At 44.6% G+C, this 21,218-nt stretch overlaps 1 protein-coding gene across 3 annotated transcripts in view; it reads left to right on the forward strand.

Moving 5' to 3' along the window:
* The window catches only part of PCYT1B (phosphate cytidylyltransferase 1, choline, beta), a 39,558-nt gene extending 24,879 nt beyond the window's left edge, over positions 1–14,679 (forward strand). For 2 of the 3 annotated variants that reach the window (XM_039714424.1, XM_039714423.1), the window contains exons 4-8: positions 1,598–1,749; positions 2,650–2,728; positions 5,836–5,978; positions 8,154–8,342; positions 13,410–14,679. In XM_039714424.1, the coding sequence (XP_039570358.1) occupies positions 1,598–1,749; positions 2,650–2,728; positions 5,836–5,978; positions 8,154–8,342; positions 13,410–13,616 (770 nt within the window). In that variant the 3' untranslated portion in view covers positions 13,617–14,679. Of the gene's footprint in view, positions 1–1,597; positions 1,750–2,649; positions 2,729–5,835; positions 5,979–8,153; positions 8,343–12,538; positions 12,851–13,409 lie in introns of those variants that run through there. The other variant, XM_039714425.1, reaches the window with a different exon arrangement.
* The last annotated feature ends 6,539 nt before the right edge of the window (positions 14,680–21,218 follow it).

Consider the following 21,218-nt stretch of genomic DNA (forward strand, 5'->3'; position numbering starts at 1 on the left):
TCAGAATTCAAGCAAAAATTACTATTTTCCAATAATTTTAGTAGACTTTTTCTTCCAGGAGAGGGTAGCCTAAAGATGTCATAAAGGCTGTAAATAAATACAAATACAGTCTCTGAAGGGATCTTTCTCCTGAAAATGCTTTGATCACCATTAAATTTCTTGTCAGCAGGCATCAAAACTGACATAATAGGACAGAGTAGCATTTTGCTTGCTGAAATTCATACATATGTTATTATCTGGCTTTGAATTTTGCACAAGCTTCACAGGTATCTAAGCTTTTCTACATTTTTCCTACTTTGAAAGTCCTTAATGACCATCACAGCAAGAGCGTCCATTTCAGATCTCAGAAAAGACTGCATCCTTGCCAGCACCTTGCCTGATAGGTTGATGTTTTCAAATTAGAAAGAAGGAGCAGCTGTAGGGCTGCTCTTACACTTCACTGCAGCACTGGTAATGTTGCATTTATCATTTCTCAAGCGCATTTACAGACAAAGATTCAAAGGCACAGGTTTGACCTGTGGTGAAGGACAACCACTGGCAAGCCAGCTATAAATGGGTATCACGTTATTCCATGTGGGGTGTCAAATGACTGTTGCAGCTGTAATGTTGGACAGAGGTGGTTGTGGAGAAGGTCACTGTTTTTTACACAATGTTATGTGGGTAGAAAGATAATACCTAACTCTTACAGTCTTCTGGTAATGTGGGTATTGCTGCCCCTCATTTTAAAAGCAATGTGACAAAGTATTGGTGCATCCAGAGTTAAAGATGCAGGATTTCTGGACCTTTAACTCTCCTCATTTCACTAGAGCATATGGCTTCTTCCAGTTCTTTCCTTGGGGTTTCCTTCAGCAGCTTTCCATTTGAACATGGCACAAGCCTTACTCTTCTTTCTGTGAAACCTGCTGAACTCAAAAGCTATGCTTGGAGACAGATTCATGTAAAGTTTTCTGTGACTTGTTTTCCATCAGGGTTTATTTAATGAGAAACTGTCTCACTGTGATTTTGAGCTTCGTTGGCAAATTTCTCTTGTAGAGTATTGTTTACATAAAAATTAAAAGCAGGAAGTGGAGGCCTAGAGTGTCAGAGGGGTCTCCATCTTTGAAACCCAACTGGACATGGCCCTGAGCAACCTGCAGTTGACTCTGCTGGGAGGAGAGGGCTTGGATTAGGTCATGTGATGTGGTTTTCCTGCCTTGACCATTTTGTGGTACCTGGAGTTAATGAGCACTCTGTGATTGTCCACGCTGTGTTCTTTGATTGGTTTCAAAGCACTGGCCATCACCCCTGAAATATCACAGCCCATGAAATCCCCACTTAAGAGTGGGATTGGGTTACCTTAGCATTTAAAGGATACCACCTGAAGTGCCTTAAAATACCATACTTGGCCTCTGGCTGCAGCTCCAGAAAGAGAAGGTTGTCTCATTATTACACAGTTGTATCTGCCAACTCCAGGCAGAACTCTTAGATGGCCTAGGACACCTCAAAAATTGCTAAGCTAATAACTAAGCGCTTAATGGATTTACCTAGTATAATCAACTCCTGGTCATGCTAATTTTACTGAATGTGGAGCCATTTTGCTCATACTTCTGTGTTTTAGTTTGCAGTGATGATTTAACTCATAAATTCAAAGGCTTCACTGTGATGAATGAAACTGAGCGATATGAAGCCCTCAGACACTGTCGTTATGTGGATGAGGTCATCAGAGATGCACCCTGGACACTGACACCTGAGTTCCTTGAAAAACATAAGGTACATTTCTCCCCTTATCTCTCCCTTCCCCTTTGTAGACTGACAGTTGAGAATGAGCAAGTCTGAAGTCCTACTAGGTCGAGCAAATTATTTTATTCCGTTAATTCCAATCACTGAAATTAGGTACCTAGCATTCCTTGCCTCCATCTCTGTCAGAAAATGTTATATTTATTTTGCCTTTTTTTCTCAGTATGTTGAGATGATTTCTCTACTGGGATTTTTGAAGGATAAAATAACACTGAAAAAGTTACTGATAAATTGACTTTCAGAAAAGGAGATGGTAAACCAGGAAAGTTGTCACCTAGTGACTCAAGTCGTGAATTAAAGGTGTGCTTCCTATTAATGGCAACAGGTGCAATATCTAAAAATACCATGTGCCCTCTAAAAGGCAGGATAGAGTGGTTTAGATGCTATTGATTGTCTTGCAACACATATGAGTCTTAACAAAAGCATAATTAAGTAGGATATATTTTAGTGTCTGCATCACTGGGTGACAAAAGGACAGCATGTATAGGTATACACGTATGTATGCCCAGCCCTAAGGACCCAAAATCAATTATCCTGCCTCCATGGTTTTGAAAGCCAAGGCTTCACCACTTGCTTTTGCAGTAGGAATAAAAGCAGGAGCGTGTGTCTTGAGTTTTGCATATCACACTGAGCCAGTCAGAGTGATGTGGTAGTGGCAGTTCTTTTGGTGAGAAGATTTCTGTTTTTTCATAATTGATCACACAACACAGCAGTTGCAGGCCCAAATCTAGTACAATACACTAGGTGATGGCTTTAGGATGAGAATATCAAAAGCAAGTTAGCTGAAGTCAAGAAAAGAGATAACTCTCCATAACAATCCCCCAGTGAACCAAAATCTGGTGATGGTGATGTGATTCTTCTGTTCACTGGCAGATTGACTTTGTCGCACATGATGACATCCCGTACTCTTCCGCTGGATCGGATGACGTATACAAACACATAAAGGAGGCAGGTAAGAGCACCTTTACATTTTTAGCACCTTGCTTTTCAGCCTCAGCTGAAATTCTTTTACTGCCTTTTAACCAGAACTGCTGGGAGAGAAGCAGTAGAGGTAATAGCACATTGTCTTACACCGTAATGGTAGGTACTGCTGAGTTGAGCAGAAAGAAAACCTCAAAGGATCTCCTTGGCTGAATTCCTGCAGTAACCTCAAGGAAACCATTCAGATCTAGCATAAAATAGATCCATCTGCATTTTTAAAACCATTTTATAGTGCTTGACTAAGAATTTTGAATGGATGAAAATGAGTTCAGTTCCCACAGCAGGCCAGCCAACTTTAGTCAGTTTTTGATAACCACAAACTGACACCTCCTTGACACATCCCAATCCTTAATATGGGCAAGCACAGGCAACCTTCAGGAGCTGTTAGGATCCAGTTGTACTGAGGGTTCTTTTCATTACACTAGCAGAGGGTTTAAATCAGCATCAGAATAATTCATTTCCCATGATCATTTAGCAGTTTGGTTGACTACCATATTACATTGAACACGAAGATGCTGAACTCATTAGGAATTTGTGTCTCTTCAGTTCAAGGAAGATGAATTAAATTTCAGGACATAACGTTAAGCCAATGCTTGCCAGTAGTAGCTATCCTAACAGAGTGAACAGTGGAAGGAGGAGGAACAAATAATATCCTTCTTCTGCAGCTCCCTGGAGATGCTGCTTTGAACCCTGGCAAATCCAGCCTCTTTGTTCTGCACAGACATGTATATTGGAAGCTTGAAAAAATTCCAGAGCAATCTGCCTGATGGCAATATGCCATGCAAAGTGACCTCAAACTATACAATGATAGCTATAGACCAGCTACTGACCTGAGCTGAAGGAATAAGCTTTTTACAGCAGCAGTTCTTGATATTTTTCCACTTGTGAACCTCCCTGTGGTATCAGACTCACAACCTTCCTTTGGGAATGACTGTTCTATAGTCTCAGAGCCAGCTTCCTTCAGTAGGCAGTGAAAAAAGGCCCCTCTGGTAAGAATGGGTCACCAAGGGACATGCTGCACACATGCTGGACAGGCAGCTGTTTTACTTCTGTAAGGTGCCAAGTGCACAGGATAACACAACAGAAACTCTTGGTGTTACTGGATCATTACCAGACTTGGTGTGAGAGTGCCCAAGCCTGGCACACCCTTCTCTGCTGTGGCTGAGCACAGGCATGGTGCACACACGACCTGATGAGAAACTCAGACTTTGCAGAAGAGAGTGTGGCGGTGCACACACAACAGATGAGAAACTCAGACTTTGCAGAAGAGAGTGTGGACTTGCAGCTTCAGGGACTTGTGGTCTCTTGTGTCTGTCACCACGAGATACCAGAGAAGCATCTTGGGTCTTGTATGGCTGGATTTTGCTATGTATAAACTGGGAATAATCTTAACTTATTTGTGATGACTTTTGAGATCTAATGCTGTAATAGTCCCTAATGCTCCAGAGCAGCATTATTACAATAATGAATTTCCCCTTTCTCCTAGGGGTTTTGTTTTCAATAGACCGGGGCTGTTGATGCATTTGCACATTTTTTCCGTAGTTCCAGTACTCCCATTTTCTCACATCAGGTTGTTGGAGAGAAGAAGAGTGGATGGGAACCAGGGAGCTCCTTGGGTAGATTCTCATGGGCTCCCAATTCCCCACTACTTTCGATGGATGGGAGGGCATATGGGCAGTGGTGAGCTGGGCAACAGGGCACTGACAGAAACTGTGCATGTCTGTGAACACTTAGCTTGGAAACCATGGATCACTCCAACACATGAAGCAGATTAAAGCAAAGTTAGTGACTAAGGGTAATGTCCACCTACAGTTCCACTTTCAGCTTAACAAAGGTGGGGTTTGGATTTTGTCCATATATTCTTGTAACTCTTATCTATAAAGGTTTTCTGGCTCAAAGTGGGTTTCACTGCTTCCAAAAATAGTTTCCTGAGTGACTGCTGGAAGCCTGAAAAGCAACAGTCAGAGAAACATGTCTACTCATGATTAAAGTAATCTATTTTTTTAGCAGAGTATTAATCAGAGATCAGAAAGAAAAAATATAGTATTTAGTCACAAGAGGCTGCTAAGCTTCTTGATTCCTTCTCTGAGTGTTTTTCCCTCCCTGTAAAATTAGGTATCAATGCCTGTTTACTTTAAGTGAACGTGTGGGGATTAATTTGCCAGGAGCTATAACACCATTTTAAGACAAAGCACTATTTTCTTTTCCCAAACCATCTCCAGTCTTATCTCTCTCTTTCATCAGCAGCTTCATGTTGCAATTACGTATAAATGAGAGTAGTAAATTTTTTTGTAGCCCTAAATGACTACTAAACCAATTGCTACTATTGCATTTGTGAATTGCATTAACAGTTCAGATGTTTCTGCTTTGGTGGGGAGCAGTTAGAAAGCTACATATATTTCAGTTGTGTTGAAAATATGAGCAGTATTGATAAACAGCCAGTTTTCTTGGGGACTGATTTGTCAGGGCAGGGAGGATGGTTATGCAGCCACTGGCATGGCTGGATGGACATGAAACACCACACCTCACACACATGACACTTCATTTTTCTGTTACAAACCACTGGCACCTCCAGGGTGTTTTCCAGTTACTGTAATGCATCTTTTTCCTGGCTTTTGTCAAGGCCAGGGGCTGGTCTGTTCTACTCAGCAGAACAGAGACTGTCAGGTGTAGCACAGGAGTGGAAATAAAGGAGAGCAGTAAACCTCCCTGCTCCTTTATATAACATTAAATAAGGGCTGTGCTTATGGAAAGAACTGCTCAGTGAATTGGTCACAGCTGTGAAGCTTGGCCTTCCGGGCTCGGGAGCCCCTGCCAGTCTAATAACTTCCACATCACAGCTGACACCATAGAGAGAGCAATTTTTAGTCTTTCTAAAGACTTGAGAGAAAAATGAGTAGTATAGCAACCTTGCCTTCCCCAAACTCACACAGAAACAACAAGAAAGAATTAGGAATAAGGCAGAATTCTAAGCCTCTTGCCTTTTTCAGGCATTTTTATGTTCATCCTCACCTATCTGCCACAGTGCCTGGTCCTGCCAAGCTTTATCAGCAGGCTTTCTTTCCCCGCTTTGCTCAGGAATGTTTGTGCCTACGCAGAGAACCGAAGGTATCTCCACGTCGGACATCATCACCCGCATCGTGCGCGACTACGACGTGTACGCGCGGCGCAACCTGCAGCGGGGCTACACCGCCAAGGAGCTCAACGTCAGCTTCATCAGCGTGAGTACAGCAGCCACCCCTGCTCCTCAGACACTCTGCTGGCATCCTAAGGGAAAGTCAAGGTTAAGAACTTACATCTTCCTCATGATGCTTTTAATATAGCTGGAAAGAATTTAGTTTAAAAGACACTGGTAAGCTGAGGGTGGTTTTAATTGCTCCTGTTAATTAGCTGCTTCCTTTCCGTCTTACACTGTTAACAAAGCTGCTGCTCCCCCTTCCTCCTTGAGCTGTAGGTGACAATGACACACTAGGAAGGAGCCCACCCTCCCACCAGAAGCTGCTCAGCCATTCACCCAAGACATTATTTCTTTCTATATTCCTGTTCCAAGAAGGCAGCCCAGAAAGCATGGATTTTGAGATCCAAAGTTTCTCTACAATGTGATAGGATTAAAAAATCAACAAAACAGGAAACCAAAAAAACCCTAACAAAGCCAATCACAGAGCAGTGAGACTACTAGGGAAAGCTAAAGTGGTTTTCAAAAGACAAGGAATTATGCTAGGACGCTGGTACATAAATAATGGTGCTGTAGGGCTCAGAAACCACAATGGCAGGAGAGCCATGTGAAAGGATGGTTCAGATTATTAATCTTCCACATACAGACCTGCCCCTCCAATGAGAATAAACACTTTATGGAAATTAGACTTTACCTTCTTTCATTTTCTGTTTCAAGTCTTAAAACCTCAAGATAACCCACATAACTGAAATCTCTGAAATCTGTTGTGACTGAGATGGCTCACAGCAGGACTTCTCACCTCCCTCCCTGGAGCTTAGAAACCCCCTTGTGAAGGACTGAATTGTGTCATTTCATTAGAGTTTATCTCTTTCTTATTTTGAAGTCTGGCAGATAAACCCCATATTACAGGGCATAAATATTTATTTCACTGTGCTTTTTTTAAAAGTCTTCTACACGTTTAAAAAATCTTGCTTGTAAGTACTCCACTCAGAAAGATCACTATTGCAAATATCCATTAAAATAAAGCATGCTGGATGCCTTGGAGATTCTCATATTTATTCTTGAGCAGCTGTGAGGTTAAGATACTGTTGCATAAGTCATGCTTGCCCCCATCTTAGACACTGATGTCTTCTGAAGAACCTTCTGACATGATTGTTTACCTTGCAGTAATTTAAATGCAGAAATACTGATTTGCACTGGAGACTGTTTGTCTCAAAATTAAATCCCCAGATTTCATAAGAGCACTGGTCATGTTTGCAGAAGGGCACTGGTTTCCTCATTAAAGGGCTGGTCACCCTTTAGGTACAGAGGAAGTCAGGTTTCTTTCGACCTTGGGGATTTTGTTTGTGCTTGTGGCTTGCAAAGACAGATCTTTTAGTGATTTGTGAGCAGGAATAAACCCCACTTCAGTGCTTATTTTTTTTTAAATAAATTCAAGTGGCCATTAAATGGAGTTAACAGAAAATTAAAAGCCAATAGTGATCTGTGCTTCTACACAGACCACCACACCTTCAAGAGCACAGCCTTGCTTATTTGCTTGTACCAAAAACTTGTGGAGCACACAAGCATTTTGAGACAAAAGCTCTATATTCCTGAAGTATTTCAGAAGCTTTTGCCAGGAGCTCCCTAATATTATCTTCTCTCTCTCTTTTTTTCTGTGTGACTTAGCAATTAGGAGTTGCTGTCTTTTCTGTGAAGTTTGCTGGCCACAAGCCATTGGCCTACACACATCTGTGTTGCAGCCAGAAGCTCCTGTATTAACCAGACTCAGAATTTATGAGAGTTTTCCTTCTGCTCTGCAGAAATCCTCCCAAAGAGACATTTTAGTCCAAGTTAACATCCAGGCTGGCAAGTCAGCAGCATTTGCTAGGAAACACAGGGAGATTTCCCTTTTGCCTACTCTTAAGTCTGAGCTGTTAATTTCCCACTCGTGTCCTTCATAAGATTCACATCAATTTCAAAATGCATTCAGTTTGAAAATACAGAAAGATTCATGTAGTGGATTAAACACAGTAATCACACAGCAAATCTTTTCAATATGTACCTTCTGCACTTCATTCCACAAATACTAAACTTGCATTTATAAAAATAATGTGGGAATAGCTAACCAAGGCCATATGTATTAGGATGCATTAATGCAATTGTTTTTCTTTTTCTCAATTGTCTGTGGCTAATTATTTCCAAGTTTTTTTATTAATCTTTGACCACACTTTTAAAACAGGAGAAGAAATACCGCTTTCAAAACCAAGTGGACAAAATGAAAGAAAGAGTCAAGAATGTGGAGGAAAAGTCAAAAGAATTTGTTTACAAGGTGGAAGAGAAGAGCCATGACCTGATTCAGAAATGGGAAGAAAAGTCCAGGGAATTTATTGGCAACTTTTTAGAGCTGTTTGGACCTGATGGAGCTTGGGTAGGTATTCTGCCATCCCAGGAAGTCTGAGTATGTTTATTTCTGCTCTCTAACACAGGTGAAGAGCAGATACTTTTGCTGCAGTCTTTGCCTCGAAAGCCAGCACAGCAGGATAATGGCAAACCTGGCTGCTGAAGCCATTAATGCATACCAATACTGCAACAGAAGGATTTGCTGCTTCTGGCTGTTGCTTGTTTGGGATATCTGTATTTTGTGAGGGTGTGATGATGAACATAATGCTGCATTCAGCTGAGCTGCATCAGAGCACCACACAAGCAAACAGGCCAATACAGTCTATTGGCCCCCTTAGCATTAAATGCAACCACTCCTACATCAGGAATGTACACTGCAGGTAGTGAGGAAAAACAGGACCATTGGAAAGGTTTTCAGTAGTTCTCTTCCTGGTCTGTATGCAGCAGTAGAAGATTATAATTTTCTAACTTCAAAAACTACTGATAAAAATTCCAAGAAGTTATTTTACTTGTCAATGTCAGGCTCATCTGACTCGCAGCAGGGAAGTTCAGGTGGGACTGTAGCATTTGCAAAGCTCTCCTTGGTATGTGCTGGCTTCACAGAGCCATTTACTAAAGGTCCCCAAGTGCCTTGGAAAGGCAGTTCAGAATTTGCAACAGCATCTTTCTGAAGAGAAACCTGCTCAAACCAAACTCATGCACTGAGTGGTGAGCTGATAACACTTCAGAGCCCCAAAAGAGTCCTGACCCTCATCTGTCTGTTCTGATAGCTTGCCAAACTTCAAGAAGCTTTGTTTGCTTGTATAACTTTTCTTTGCTGCATTGAAACCAGTAACAAAGCTGAAATTGAATGTAGAGTTTGTCTGTGTTGGGATGAAAGCTCAGACCCTCCAGTGCATGCACCATCTCAGACACATTGCTCTGGTTGCAAACTCTGAGTGAAAAAGGCACCTTCTGTTGGAAGGAACTCAGCAGGTATTTTTTTTGTAAACAAACATGTAGAAGAGTCACAAAGCTTTTGTGAATTAAGTAGCTCACATCAGTGCTGTGTCACAACTCAGTGCTACCAAGTCATGTAGTGCCTGCCTCTTACTGGAGTTCTCACCTTTGCACTGACTTGCCATGTTGATTACCAGTCAGTTGAGAAAAACCTAAAATTAGGCTGTGAAGGCTTCAGAACAGAGGCTGTCATCATACAGCTACTTCTGTCCATGCAAAGGTGGTGATCACTGACCAACACAAGCCACAGCCACACGAGCAGTGAGCTTCTGTAACAGTTTGTTCATTGACACTGGCATGTTCCTGGGGAAGGGCTAGAAGGCAACTCTTCTGATGAAATGCCCAGGCTTACCTACATTATCCACATGAAGCTTCCTCTGTGAGTTGTTGCCCATAGAGCTTGGTGTGTGTTCCCCATGTGGGATGGTCCTTTGGCCATATGTGCTGAATAACTAAAGCTGATGCTAACAGAGCACATGAAATTCACAGGAGGTGAGATGAGTTTAGTTGTGCAGATACAGGGAAGGAATTCAAAAGCATTGATCCTATTTCCTGGCTCTACCCACTCAACAGTGCATGCTAATGGTATTTTTAAAAACCTTTGCTGATAAAACATTTTACCAAATTGAATTAAGGAAAAGGTGCTCTGCATATGTCTTTTAAAATTAGAAACTCTTGTTTCCTGAGTGTTTGACCACAGAGTAGGAAGTCTGGCGCAATCACAGGGACCTTTGCTAAGAACAAGAGGAGTGAAATCTCTTCATAGTGTTGTAGGAAAAGCATCAGTGACAGCAAACTGAGAGGTGGTGTAGCTTTTTTAAAATCAGTTTGAGCCTTGACAACAGGAAAGACTTTTAAAAAAATGATAACTTACTATTAGTGTCAAAACTGTTATTAATGCTAATTTGCCTTATCACTGTTAGTTAGAAGTTGCTTTTAATGTTGACATTAAAAGTACAGGAATCGTTATGGGCATGCTGGATTCCTAGATCAGTAATTTGCATGCCATTAATATGCTATTATTATTTCACAAATAATTATTATAATATACTTTATGCTAGCATCAATTTTCTAAAAGTAAGGGCTATGTAACCCACAGAAAAATGCCTGTTGGTGAAAGAGGTCAAAATGTCAGTTTTCAAATGTCTAGATGTCTGTAATTCATAGGCAATTTTGCCCACCTGTGCAATCCCCTGTGCATATGTTTTCTTCAAGAGAGTCACAGAGAGGTCAGAAACAATGATTAGTGTGGCATGAAACTTCTCTGTGATGTGAGACAGGACCACCACACAGTCTGGCACCAGGGCCTAATGGCAGAGACACCACTCCAGGGTGCAGGTATCCATTCCAGCTCCTCTCAGACATGTAGAAGCAGGCACCTACAACTGAGGTCAGTGGAGAGAAAGCACAGCTCACATGGCAGGGTTTCTGTGCAGTCTCTCTCAGAAATGTTCCTTCAGATGAGGTGTCCCTTCAAGGGGCTGGCTTCCCCCTGCTCAGCACACAGGGATACTTGGGGAAGGTTGCCTTCCAAAAAGCTGACACACCTCAGATGTCATCAGGGGCTCAGGTAAGACAGGTTGCAACTGGAACCTGGGGATGGTGTTTAGGCCACAGCACCTGTCTGCAGCCTGCACCTAAAATGGCCCTGGAACAATCAGCAGCTCAAAAGCACACACCCAGCTGGCACTTGCTTTGTAAAGCAAAGGGGTATCAACATACAGGCAGTAAAAATCAGAATCAGGGAAAATATTTCTTCCCAGTAGCAAGTTTGCCAAAAACAAACCCTAAACTGGTTGAGTGTACCTGAACTTGCTTGAGTCAAGGCTTTGAAATTATTTCCCTACCTCTGGTAAAGGACCACAGTGCATCCAGCCTTGTCTAACCCTCCAACACCCCAAGGAAGCCATTAACACTTGTTCTACTTCTTCAGCACCCAATGGCCCAAGGAGCTCCTTGCCTGCAAAGGGCATGGCTTACTGGCCCTGCTAGGGCACAGCTGGAGAGAAAGGTGTTCTGAGGCAGGTGAGTGACACCACCTCCTCCTCCTGCAGAGCTGTGGTTTTAGCCAGCAGCCTGGTGGTTCCAGCTCTAATGCAGGAGGCAACATGGAGGGGCTGGGCACTTGCCCTGCTGAAGGTGTGAGTGCATCAGTTTGTTCCAGCAACAAACTCTTCACTGAAGGCCTAGGAAGCAGGTGTCCTACAGCCTGGCTGAGGGACTTAGCAGGAAGGTGAGATTCTCCTTTCCAAGCCTGGCCTCTGTCACTAAGGCACAGTCAAGTACTCCCTGCCACATGGGATGGTGCAGGCCAAGCCAGGCTGGGGCACTTGGATGTCCTCCAGCACTGCCACCACACCACCACAAAGCACCACTGTGCCACTGAGTTGTTAGAAGTGACAACAGAAGGAAGTCAAAGTATTTTGATTGGCCAGGAAAAACATATTTCATATCAAACACGTGGGGGTTTTTTTGGGGATTATCTTCAGTGAGAGGGTGAAACAAGCCAACAGAACCTCACATTTATGTGATCTAAAGAGAAATTTTGCACCCCTGTCATGGAATTGCAAACAGGCTCTGGGGCTTTGCCAGCCCTGGTGACATCCTCCTTAGCTGCAGAAATCCACCCCCATCTGAATGCTTCCTGGCACATTTATCAGGAGCAACCACCATCTGCTAACTATTGAGATTTTAGGAAGTCTTGACTAATTTGGACCTAGCAGTAGTGCAGGGGTAGGTTACACACCGTGGGTTTTATGCTCCAGAGCCTTGAGAAGCGTAGCTGCAGGCAGGAACTGTTCTGCCACTGTGCTGGGGTGAAATCCAGGCTCTAAAACTAAATCAATACAGGCTAATGTGATAAAGATGTAAATTAGGAGAGGGAGCTCACAGAGGAACAGCTAAGTTCAGTATTTGTGCTTGATTTTTAAGCCCTGGGATTTAGCAAACACCCAGAAACCTGAGGGGGAAACCAGCATCTGCCTCTCCACTGGCAGGGAATACTGAGTTTCAAAGAGGAGGAGAAAGAGCAAGATGAGCAGCCAGATACTGTGTCAGCACAGGGCAGAGTCACTGCAGAGGGAAGGGAAATAGGAACAGGATGAAAAGCGGGCAACTGCAAGCTGGATCTCAGCTAAAACAGGCAAACCTTACATTCTGCACAAGTATTTTCCTCTCAGACCTGAGTGGTAACTTAACTTTTTCGGGGCTGGATCTTCCTTTCAGCCGAGCATCGCCTGTGACTCAACTGCCAATCCTGCAGCCAAGGTTGAGGCTTCTTACTCCCTGTCCCCAGGAGGAGCAGCAGGGCACTCGGATTTGGCATTTTCCATGTGAAGCCTGCAGCAGCTGCACAGCACACACCATGTCTTCCGTAACCCAGCGTGACGCCAGGCCACATTGCTGCTCATGAGTAGAGGCACTTGCCTTAGTGTAGCAGATTGCTTGACTGCAGAGGTGTCTCTTCCACTCCACCAGCTCTGGCAGGCCTCCACTCAGCTTTACAAAGCAAAAGTGACAATAAAGTTCCAAGCAAAACTTAGAGCCTGCAAGTGTTTTCTCTTTTCAACAGACGCCCAAATTCTGACATTCCCACCCTCAGTTTATGGGTTTGGGTCATGCCTGCTCCAGGCAGCTGGGGAAGTGGCTGTGCCAGTACTTGGCAGGCACCAGGCTCTCTTCCATATGAAGGGACAGAGGAATAAAGGCTAGGAAAGCCAGGAAGCTCAGGAGGAGAGGCTTGGCCCTTCCTAACATTCTAGAAGGAAAAGGCTGTGGGAACTAGGAATATTGGGTGTTCAGGCAGAAAAGTGACCATTGGAGACAAGAGTGTGACCAATACGTGCAAAAACCACAAAGGGAGTCCCCTGTGTGTGACTCAGGCCAGTACACACAGTGTCCCCACACTGGGGGTGGCCCAGCTGAGGTAAAAACTTGCATGCAAGGACCAGGTTACCATGAGCACAGCAGAGACAAACCAGCTCCAGGGCCCTGGCTCCCTGCCCACTCCCAGGTGAGAGGCACAGTGCAACCCCTGCCTGCCCACAGCCTTCTCTGTGCAGTACTCAAAGAGCATCTTTTCACTTTGCTTTTGCAGAAGCAGATGTTCCAGGAACGAAGCGGCCGAATGCTCCAGGCCTTTTCTCCCCGGCAGAGCCCAAACAGCAGTCCTACACGAGGCCGCTCTCCGTCCCGCTCTCCATCTCCACCCTGGGTCATCAATAAGACCTCCCCTCCCTCTTCTCCAAAAGCTGCCTCTGCCTCCCTCAGCAGCATGAGCGAGGGAGACGAGGATGAAAAATAAAATATATATTTTTTTAACCATGAGACAGAAGAACAAGCTATGAACTCAACCACTGGATGGGGAGAAGCGTGAGGAACACCAGGGGTATCTCTGACAGCAGGGATCGTGCTCTGGGAGATGTCAGAAATGAACTGGAGCACAGCAAGGGAGATCTCAGGAAGAGCTCATCCCATCCCCACTCCCTCACGGTGCTGGAGGCCCAGCCAGCAGCACTTGCCAGGCACAGCTCCGGGACGGACAGAAAACCACAGCCCTGTGCAAGTTCCTGCCCCTGCCTCGCTGCTTTCCAGCTGCTGCTCCAGGCCAGGCCCGCGGGAGCTCTGCACGGAGGGGACTGGCAGGAGGAGCCCAGCTGGCTCCTGATCCAGACCCAGCACACAGGGAAGTGCTGGCTGCAGCCTGCAGAGAGAGAAGATACAGTTGTACCCTGCTGACCTTGAGCTCTTCTGGCACGTGAAGGAATGGCATTGCTGCAGCAAATATGTTGAGAAACTGGGAATAAAGTTGGGGTTCTTTTCTTTTTGAATGACATCTGCCCCAGAGCCCAAATCATGCACTGAAATGAAGAGCTCTCCAGACAAGCTGATGAAAATCCATTTAACACATTCAGTGCTGCTTGTTGACCAAGCCTCTGTGTGAGTGTACGTAAGGAGTGGGGCTTTCTGCTTTATCAAATCACTCTGTGTTCCTAGTGCCTGAACAGCTGCCTAATCACTTCTGGTTTGCTCCCTGGCTTTGCACTTGGAAGGCAAGAAAGTAAATGAAGAGACTGCCATAGCTGGAATGTGCTGGTGTAGGAAATAAGACAGTTTGAAGATGCTGAATGGTTTTTACTGGTGAATTATAAAAATATCCCAAGGCCTTTGGACGTGGCCTCCTAGGAAAACCTGCTGCTCCCTGCTATGTACCAGCAAATGACAAACAGTACTGTTGTCACATGGTACTGCCAGTACAGCCAGTACAAACTTCTCATCAGACTCTAAACAAGATATGTTCACAGACACAAAGCCCTGCAGAGCATCCCAAGGCTATTCCTCTACACTAATATGGAGAAAAAAAATTTAAAAAAAAACAAAGGAAACTTTTTGAACAGGATTAGGCACAACTATTTTCTTTCTCTGTCCATGACACATGTACAGCCTCAAGCAGAAACACTGGTGAAGCTCTCCCCTCAATGCTGATCTCCCTAACTGGCAAAGCCAGTCCTGCCTGACGTCTGGTTCCACGTTCAGTCCCTCAGCTGATGCCTGCTGGGGTGGCTGCAGGATTCCTGAGCCCTGGGGCTGCTCTGCCCCACAGCTGCAGGAAACCCCCAGCACTGTGGTGGGGCTGTGCCACTGATGCCACTTGGCTCCCAGGCTTGCCTGGCACGGCTGCACAGGCACGTCTGAGGCTCTCCAGCCCAGCAGCAGCTTTGGGCCAGCCCAGCAGGTAAAGGCTGCCACTGTCCCTGTGTCACAGGCAGCCTGCTGGGCACAGCCTCAGGCAGGCACAGCAGCACGCCTGTGCCACCACTGCCTGCAATTGCAAACCCAGCAGGTCACTGTCCCTGCTGTGGGCAGCACCAGTCAGCATTTGCTGGTTCCCTGCACGGGCAGCACAGGAAATGCTGGAGCAGGGAGGGCTCCTCGTCTCTCTTGGAAAAAGCTGAGGGACTGAGATGCCCGAGCATGTGAGGTGGTTGTGCTTGCTGGCAGCAGCACCCCTGGCTGCTGTCCTTGCCTGCCTGGGTGACCTGGTTGGTAGGCAGACACCTTTCCAGGTGCTCTTCTGGGCAAGTAAATTACAGACCTTGGTACGAGGCACCAAATTAGCCCCACACTCTGCTCACTTCCTACAGCTTTCATCCCTCCTCCACTACCAGGTTACCGATTTTCTTTGGCAACATTTTGCCAGACACTGACACTTCTCAGACCACCACAAGACCAAGTACACAGCATCTCATGCACTTTGTCCTCTGGAGTCAAGCTAGTTCCTTCACAGAGCTGCAAAAACAGGTGAGCAGGAAATAGGGAATGTGCAAAGGGACAGCCACAGATATTTCAGCTGCCACCAGCTGTGTGCCTGATGGGATGATGCAATTAAGACCTTTCTCAGCCTTAGGCAACCTGTTACTGTAATTTCATACCTGGGATGCACTTGTTAGTTTTTCTGATCCTTTGCAAGTCTTAAGTCTTCCCATCACAAACCACTCCTCCACCACAGGAACTGTCTGCTTCTACTGGTGCTGTTGATAGACGAGCCATATCCAAATGCAATGGAGGTGGGCAAGGATTTGTTGTTCTCGGCTTTTACCATTGTTTTTTGTTCATTTTACTTTCCTAGCACTTACTGTTCAGCAGCCCTTGCTCAGTGGTTTAAGTGGAGACAGCACCACGACTTGTACATGGGAACTAGAGAAAAACTCACCAGTGACCTGTTCTTAACAGAAGCTGTTTCTCAGGGTCACAGGTGGCTACCCAGCAACAAAGCCATATTCTGTACCAGGTGTCTTGTTTGCTTTTAGGATACCAGTAAGCTGAAGCCTGTGTCCTGCTGGTACATTCACGTGCTGTCTCCTGCAAACCAGAAGCTCATGGTGTCTGGACACGTGGAAGGCAATTTTGCACTTCTGAGTCATGGTTGGGTTTTCCTTTTCACAAGTATTGCTATAATTTAGTCCTATTTATCAGCCAAGCTCCACATGAACAATAAAGTGTATGACAGACACAGCTGCCTCTCCCCTTCATTTTACAGCATCTTTGGACACGTGAACACAACCTGCAGAGGAAACCCCAGTGATGGCACAGTGCCTGTCATCCCCATCCCTGGTAGCCCAGGGCTTTAGGCCCCCACAAAGCCACGAGAGCAGCTCTGCCAACATGCCCAAAGGCTGCTGCTTGAGTTCTGCTGCTCTCTGCACTAGCAGGATCACCTCTCCTTGCCTTTACCTTGCAGCCAGAAAAGTGTGGGTGAAGGTGAGGAGTGCTTGTCCCAGCTGGAAAGGTGTATCAGACATCAGCAGTCTGATACCTTCTTTACCCTGCCCCAGCACAGTGGAATCAGGAACCAATATTTTAATTCTTACTTCAAAGTGGAAGAAAGAAACTGTGCTTTTGCAGCCATTCTGATTCCACTGCTGAAAACCATCCCCAGCAGCAGCTGAGCTCCTCACATGGGTGCCAAGATGATGTATGGCTGTGCCAGATGGAAAACAGCAGCAGCAAACATGACCCACAGGGACAAATCCTGACTCTGGCTTTTGGACTTGACTCTTCCCTGAACCAAGTCAGTCTGGTGTACAGATATTCTTGCTTTGCTCTTTCCTGTTTGTCCCTTCTGTAAGAAGTCAGTACCTGCAGCAGCTCTAAAGATTATTCAACAGTCCTGCCTCAGCAGGGAGAAGCTGAAACAGCAAATGGAAGCTCAGGACTTGCTAGCCAAGACATTTTTAATTACAGAATAAGCAAATTTCAAAGCCATTGAGCATAGGAGAAAAACTTTAATGGCACACAGTCCACACCAAAATGCTCCCAGATACTACAAGGTTCCCTGTATCACCTGAGATGGATTTGGGTCTGTTTTCAGCAGTGCCTTGGTACCACTTGGGAGATGCACAAGGAGCATCCCTGGGAGTGAGCTTACAGTGTGCAGCCCAGCCCAAAGGGACCCTTGTTTTGGTTGGTGACAAACCCCTTGGGAACAAGGCAGTCCCTGAACCAACACCAGGCCTGGCAGCTCAGCAGGAAGGAAGGTTTGATGCTACAGTAGATTTGCTTGTAAAAGGGTACCAAACATCATGGAAAGTCTCCTGTGTGATAGCACATAACTCCCTGACCTTCTCATAAAACAGAGCTGAGAGTGAGGCAGAAAATGGAGCCAGGGCTTTGCCTCTTGCACGGAGACCCTTTCAAGTACCAAACCATCTTAAGAACTCCTCTTTTGATTGGATTTTGACAAGAGTTCCCTTTCCTCTCAAAACCCAACGTGTGTTCCACAAGCACACACACACAGAGGTGATTTCTGCCCTTTTCTTTCCAAAGGGAAGGCCCTTTCCTAGTGTTAGGAAGGGCAGCATTAACATTTCTAAACCAAATGGAAATCAAGGCCAGTGCCTCATGGCTGTTCCTGAGGGGAGAAGAGACAGATACAGAGTGAAATAAAAGTAACTGAAAGCCTTTGGACATGCACTTTCACTGTGCTAAGTGGGGAATGTGGGACTGAGACTCCAGCAAAAACTGAGCTGCTTCCCAGGTCGAGCGCGTTTGCCGGAGCTCCCCGCGGAATGCAGCAGGCTCCCATGGCACAACCAGTTCCTCAGATATGACACTGACACCTGCCCCAGCAGTCACTCCTTGGCCAGTTCAAACAGTTCTTTCACACCTGGTATCTCCATCTCCTTTTAGATACTCTTCAATGGCATCAATCCCTGCTTCAACAAGGAATGGGGAACTGCAAGTTCTCAGCCAGGTGAGGCAGTTCTGCCTTTCACACAAACACAATTTAATTTTTTTAATGCTTAACAGGATTAACCAATACAAAAATGTTCCATTATCTCAATTACTCCTGTGCCTAAGCACATGACAGCAGGAACACTCAAAGGGAAAATCCTCCCTGGTGGCACCACCCAGGCTGCATGTGCACATCAAGTCTCACACATACTCAAATTCTTGAAACAGCTTTGATAGAATAAATTATGCCCTCTTCAGCACATTTTGTGGTTTGGTTTTTTTTTTTTAACTGTATTCCTGTGATTTTCTAATTATATTTCTCTACAAGCACTGGTTTTCCATAAAATGAAGTGATTGTGAACTGCAAAGGCATCATCTGGGCACTAAGAGCAGATAAATTCTAACCTGCTCTTTACACGTGACCAGTTCTGATTACCAACAGGGGATGTCATTTCAATGTTCTACACACCATACTGGGCTCCAGCTTTTTTATTTCAAAACTAACACATTAACCAGTAAACATCCAGTTACTTTGCTACTTGGTCATACTTAAGATATATGTTTATATCATCATCAGTTTAAGAGTTAGTGAGCTTCGTTTTTACCAGCGTTCTGAGCTTGCACTTCTATGGTATGTCACTAAAAGCCAAATGCCAAAACAAAATGGGAAACTATCCCTTGAGGGAAATTTTCATTTGTTCCACTCATCCCCCTCCTTGGTTATCTAAAAGGCCCCTCACAAATGAGTGCATTTATTTCAGAAAAGAACAAACCTGACATTTTAAATATTCATATTGTTCACATGCAAACAAAACTGCATAAAGCCATATCCTGTGTAAGAATTAACAAAATGCCCCCAGAATAGCTGGTTCCAAATTAAATATAATTCAAACGGCATCACAAATCTTGGGTGGCTTGTTTTAATTTCCTTTTTCCTCCTCAAGAGAACCTTTTCTTCAGATGACCCCACGGCACAAACCTGGTACCACAGCCACAGAGAGAACATGAAGAACTGTTAGAAAACCCACAAGTTCACAGTCTGTATATTTTAAAGAAAGAGAAAAAAATAATGCTATGAGGTCAAACACCTCTATTCTGACACGTCTAAACTTCCACTTTGGGAAGTCAAATCAATTTGTCATTAAGAAGGTAGAGCTAAACCACACAGGAGCTAATTAAAACCCAGCCATTATGCAATGAGTGGTGGTGGTACCATGCCATCAGCAGAAGTGACTCCAGCCATTCTCACCTGAATGAAATTGCACCCACAGAGAACCACCCAAGATGTCTCCTTGCATGTTCTACTCAACTGTTTACAAAGAACCCCAAAGTTGAGATGCATTATGTATTTGAGCACTAACAGCAAGACAAAAGACAAGCATTTCAAAAGACCAGAACAAAGCAAAACTCCAGCCTCCTCTCCCATCACAAAAGGCTATTTGTGAATAGTTTGAGTGGCAGCCTTGTCCATTACAAGATGCAGGAGCCAGTGGTTTTACACGGGCAGTTTTCAAGTGCTGCCTCACACTGACCACAGACACCCATCCACTGAAGGGACACCCAGCTCTGAAAGCCAAGAAGGAAGATTTGTTTCCCTGGGGAGAAAACTTAACCTTTAGTGCAACGATAAATAGGACACAGCTGTGACTCACCCGTGGCACACAGAGAGCCACCTCCTTTACCTCAGCGCAAACACGACCCTGCCTCGAGTGCTGGACCTCCACCTCCCCAAGCACCCCAGATCAAGCATTCCATGCCCACAAAGATTTATCAGCCGAAGGATGAGGCAAGGGAGGTGCTCGGGGCAGCCATGCCCACCCACAGGCCCGAGTCTGCCAGAGCAGCTCTCATGGCACAACCTGCAGCATCAGCTCCCACAACCACAAGCACTTCAATGAAACTCCTCTGAAAGCTTCCAAATACCAAAACAGTCAGCATGTGACCTGGAAAATGGGAAGAACTGAAGCTTTCTTCTGAAAATAGTATTTTAAATGAGTGTATTGCAGGTACCTGCACATTTCTTAATTTCAGAACAAGAACCCACAGTGGCAGATCAAAATGGAAAATTGTTTTACAGTGTTCAAGGGCTGGCTCCAGCTGCACACTGACAGAAGCAGTGATGTGCATACTGCCTTTGGACTAGGACACACATGAAGGGAGTAGCCTGGGCCAAAGAAATACAAAAATTAAGCAAGTCTCTAGGATGTAGAAGGACTTTGGAACTGCTGTGGCACCATTTCTAAATGGCTGCTGCTCTTAGACAACACACAGCAGGCATTATTTACTACACTCCATCTAACTCCCAGAGAAGATAGTACAAAAGCTGCAAGTAAAAACAGCCTCCGAGTTAGATTATTCGTATAAACTGATCTAACATTTTAAAAACATTTCCTATCAAGCATGCCTGACATGTTTTATATGTTTCACTTCATTTAAAACCTGTCTACTGCAAGGCTTCTTTCCACTGAAAACAACAAACTGAAGTACAAAGTCTACAGCCATCTAAAAAAGGCATGAATTGTGTAACAAGAAACCGATTCCTTATTACAACAAATTGTTCTCCCACATATGCCTGTGTCCTAAAGCCATAAATCTTCATTATACTGCTGCTGCAACTGTTTGCTTTATCTTCTACAGGCAGCAACTGTCAAATATGCAGTACGTGCTGACACATTTTGCAATTTTGAGCTACTTAATTAACTACTCGGCTCCTGTGAATACCCCGCCATGGCAAATGGTAAGCAGTGAGAGAGTACAACACACAGATTTCTTCTCAGCTGAAGTTTTAAAATAAAATCTTAATCTGAAAGAAAATTATCTCAGTTATAGCAAAATCCTGGCCATCTGGAGCCTCATTTATTACTTAATAAGAAAGCTAATGAGCCAAGCAAGACAGGTCCCCAAGCATTTTCCTGCTCCAGAACTGCTTGGTAACAAACTTTGGGATTTTTATTTTCTTCAATAACTTATGAATGCATATAAAACATCCTGGAACACTGAACAAATTTCAAGGTAGAAGCCTTGGGTGTTATATATCTGCTTCTAACAGTTATTTTGGCTGTCAAGAACAAACTGAGAATTAGCTTTTTCCCAAAAGCTAATTTATATAGCAGAAAAAAACCCGAAAGCTGTTCATATGTTAAAACTCCTCTTGAGCTCCCAAGTGCAGCTC

Source organism: Passer montanus, unplaced genomic scaffold (assembly GCF_014805655.1).
Source record: "Passer montanus isolate IOZ18808 unplaced genomic scaffold, ASM1480565v1 scaffold3, whole genome shotgun sequence".
NCBI lineage: Eukaryota > Metazoa > Chordata > Aves > Passeriformes > Passeridae > Passer > Passer montanus.